Source organism: Gossypium arboreum, chromosome 7 (genome assembly GCF_025698485.1).
Source record: "Gossypium arboreum isolate Shixiya-1 chromosome 7, ASM2569848v2, whole genome shotgun sequence".
NCBI classification, from domain to species: Eukaryota; Viridiplantae; Streptophyta; class Magnoliopsida; order Malvales; family Malvaceae; genus Gossypium; species Gossypium arboreum.
In genome coordinates, this window is record NC_069076.1 from 1,329,298 (window position 1) to 1,333,382 (window position 4,085).

The 4,085-nt window shown below is 31.9% G+C and overlaps 1 protein-coding gene across 1 annotated transcript; it reads left to right on the forward strand.

Annotated features, from left to right (window-relative positions):
- The first annotated feature begins 1,616 nt into the window (after positions 1–1,616).
- Positions 1,617–3,282, forward strand: LOC108469249 (UDP-glycosyltransferase 90A1-like). The gene has a single exon (XM_017770142.2). It carries the CDS (start codon positions 1,689–1,691, stop codon positions 3,108–3,110), a length of 1,422 nt encoding a protein of 473 aa, XP_017625631.1. The 5' UTR covers positions 1,617–1,688; the 3' UTR covers positions 3,111–3,282.
- The last annotated feature ends 803 nt before the right edge of the window (positions 3,283–4,085 follow it).

The window sequence follows — 4,085 nt, forward strand, 5'->3', positions numbered from 1 at the left end:
CTCATCACCCAAAACCCTAGCGACTCTTAACTACTCTTAATTTTTTTCCATAATTAGTAAAAATAAAATTTATAGGAGGCATATGTTCAAATATTACTTTTTTAAAAAAATTAGTAAGAAAAAGACAAAAATACCCTTGTAATAATATAACTTATTTAAAATATAAAAAGTTATTTTCGTAATTTTGTTAACTGAATTGATATCGAATCGATCATACAATATTTCAATTACACATTTAAATAATAGTATTATTCTATCAACAAATAGATAAAAGAAGTGAAAGTGAATTTCTTCCACCAAGCATTTGGACTAACAATATCAAATCTTAGAGGAACATTATTAAAAGAGTTTTATCTGAATACCACTCTCGATCCAGATAAAACTATTCTCAAACCATAAATAGTTATAAAAAAATAATAGGATTACTCTAATAGAATAATGTCAGTTCATTAATCATTAACACCATGTTTATTTGGGGGGAATGGAATAGCTTCCCCTTCCTTATTCACTGAATGGTAAACCATTCATTTGTTTAGTTTAGGGGTGAGTATTCGATCAAGTCGAGTCGAATCAAGTCTAAAATTCTGAGTTATTCAAGTTGACGAATCCTATTTTAGCAACCGAACTAATTTAATTTTTTTTCGAATCGAGTCAAAAAATTTCAAGTTAAGCTGAGTCGAGTTAATGAATCCTATTATTTATACTTAATCTTGTGATCGGTTATTTAACTAGTAGATGAAGTACAAGATTATTTAACTACATAAACAATATAATGATTTTACCTTTTAATTTAATGGGTAAACATTTATAAAAAATGACGTAGTTTTACCTTTTAACTTGATAATTTTAACTTTTAACTTTTAAAAAAATAAACATTTATCAAAACGACGTAGTTTTGTCTTTACTTATTCGGGTTTTCGGATAACTTGAATTGTGTAATTCATATTCGAGTTAAATAAAAAAACTTAATTTTTTATTTGAGTTTATCTGATTAACTTGATTAACTCAAATAAGTCGAACTATTTAATTCAAAATTTGAATTTTTTATAGAGCTTTTCAAATCGAATCAGATTTTGCTCACCCCTAATTTAGTTGGATGTAATACTAATTCATTGGAATGATCATTATTTCTTTATTACCTGTTTTACTGTAATAGTTATTTTTTTTATCACCAAAGAATGGTTATTACATACAACCTTAAATAATAAAATAAATTTAATTTCAAGATTATTGCTTTAAAATTTTATTCAAAAATATAAAAATAAAATATTTCAAATATTTTAATATAATTTAATAGAAACTATTTTATTTCAAAATATAATTTAAAATAAAATATTTTAATATAATTTAATATAAAAATAATTATATTAAAATGTTATTAAATTATGTATTTTTATTTTATTAAATTATAAAAATATTTGAAATATTTTAATATAATTTAATATAAAAATAATTATATTGAAATTTTATTAAATTATATATATTTTTATTAAATTAAATATAACAATAATTATATAAAAATATAATTAAATTTTTTATTACTTTTTTCTATTACAGCTGTATTCAAATCAAGCTATTCAATTCAAGTGAATCATACGTGCGGTAAGAGTCCTATAAAACCTGCTCGGGAACATGCTAGTAACTGGCAGAAACCACAAAAGCCATAGAGAGAGTAAGAGGAAAGCCAAATGGATACATATTCATCACAATTTTCAGCCCGTCATGTAGTTCTTTTTCCATTCATGTCAAAAGGCCACATCATACCAATTCTCAACCTAGCTCGCCTCCTGCTCCGCCGTGGCATGGCGGTGACAATGTTCACCACCACCGGAAACCGACCCTTTATTGCCGAGTCTCTTGCCGACACATCCGTCTTTATCATTGACATCCCTTTCCCTCAAAACGACCCTGAAATCCCACCTGGTGTTGAGAGCACTGATTTATTACCTTCAATGTCGCTCTTTTTTTCATTTTGTAAAGCCACAAAGCAGATGCAACCCATGGTCGAAGAAAAGCTCCAGGGTCTGGTTCAGGTTCGACCAGTTAGCTTCATGGTGTCAGATGGGTTCCTATGGTGGACCCTTGAGTCTGCAACAAAGTTTGGATTACCAAGGTTGGTGTTTACTGGCATGAACCAATTTGTTTCATGCGTGTCCAGAGCTGTTTTTGAGGACAGGCTTCTGGATAGGGCTGAGTCAGATGATGAGTTAATCACAGTGACTCGGTTTCCATGGATTAAGGTTACAAGAAATGACTTCAATACAGTGATGCCTAATCCAAATGGTCCTACAATGGAGGTTTTCATTGATCAAGTGAAATCAATGTCAAACAGTTCAGGGTATATTGTTAACAGCTTTTACGAGTTGGAAAAAGTTTATATTGATAATTGGAACAGTGAGAAAAGACCCAAGGTTTGGTGTGTTGGACCATTGTGCTTAGCTGAACCCGAACTTGAACCTCAAAAGAAACCCTTTTGGATTCAATGGCTAGATCAAAAGCTAGCTCAAGGGTGCTCTGTTTTATACGTAGCATTCGGCTCTCAAGCCGAGGTCCCATCAGAACAACTTCAACAAATAGCAATGGGATTGCAAGAATCAAAAGCAAACTTCTTGTGGGTGTTAAGGAAAAAAGAATCTGAATCAATATTGGATGAAGGGTTTGAAGAAAAGGTTAAAGGGAGAGGCATTGTGGTGAAACAATGGGTGGATCAAAGGCAAATACTGAAACACCAATGTATTGAAGGGTTTTTGAGTCACTGTGGGTGGAATTCAGCGTTGGAAAGCATATGTTATGGGGTCCCGATCCTTGCATGGCCGATGATAGCTGAGCAGGCACTGAATGCGAGAATGGTGGTGGAAGAAATCAAGGTAGGGTTAAGAGTTGAATCGACATGCAATGGGATGAAACCTGGGTTTGTGAAATGGGATGGGTTGATGAAGGTGGTGAAGGAGTTAATGGAAGGAGAGATGGGGAAACAAGTGAGGAAAAGAGTGAAACAAGTTGCAGAGTTGGCTAAGATGGCTATGGCAGACAGTGATGGATCGTCTTGGCAGACGTTAGATTTGCTTATTAATGAACTATGTAACAAGAAGCAAGACGTCCGCCTTTAAAATTGTGCTCAAGTACACATCATACGTGAGAGTCGTATACTTCTTTCTTTTTTGTGCGTGTGGTCCTAATTTCAATAAATGAAGACTGGTGTTTCTATGGCAAAACTTTCACTTAAAGAAGTTGTACTATTCATAATGTTATAAAATGAAGCAAGTTTAGATAGAAAAAGAATTATTTAACCTACCGAAGAGTATTTATTTCCAAACTATAAACTTTTAGATCTTAACTGAAAAATAGTGAGAGTGTAACATTAACGTGGCTTTGCTGCTTTAAGCATTAAAATCTAATATTTTACATAAGACATTTTTTTATTGAATTTCTAGTACATTATTGTTTTCAACTCCTGCAGATAAAATAGATGCTTTAAATTGTTAATATATGTAGAATTTTTTTAATTGGTCGAATAGGTCGTTTTTTAATATTTAGGAAAATAAATCGATTTTGGAGTTTTTTTTAATTGGTCGAATAAATCGTTTTTTCAAGATTTAGGAAAATAAATCGATTTTGGAGAGTGTGTGAAAGCATTTCGCTCTCTCTCTTCTCAACCATCATTTTTTAGGGTTTTTCTAGGATTAGGTTAAGGTTTTTTATTTAGAAATTAAGGTTTAGAGTTTTGAGAGTAAAATCGTGAAAGTTTATAGGTAGATTTTAGAGGGCGGGAATGCAATAACGTGTCTTAGAACACATATATTTCATTTGTCATGTTAGGATAGGACTATTACCTCATAAACCAATCTTATAGAAATCAGGTTTTGGGGTGACAATGTTTGATCGATCATGGGTCGAAGTCTAAGCGGAGGTGGTCGTGATGCAGTCACGGGTTCGAGTATAACTGGGGTCAATTGACGGTCGTAATGCAGTCACGAGTTCAAGTTTTTTGGATACTCGAAAATGATGCATTATATATATCATAAATAAGATTTATGCCATATTCATAGGGAAAAACAAAGGGCTTTCCAGTTTAATCAACGTAA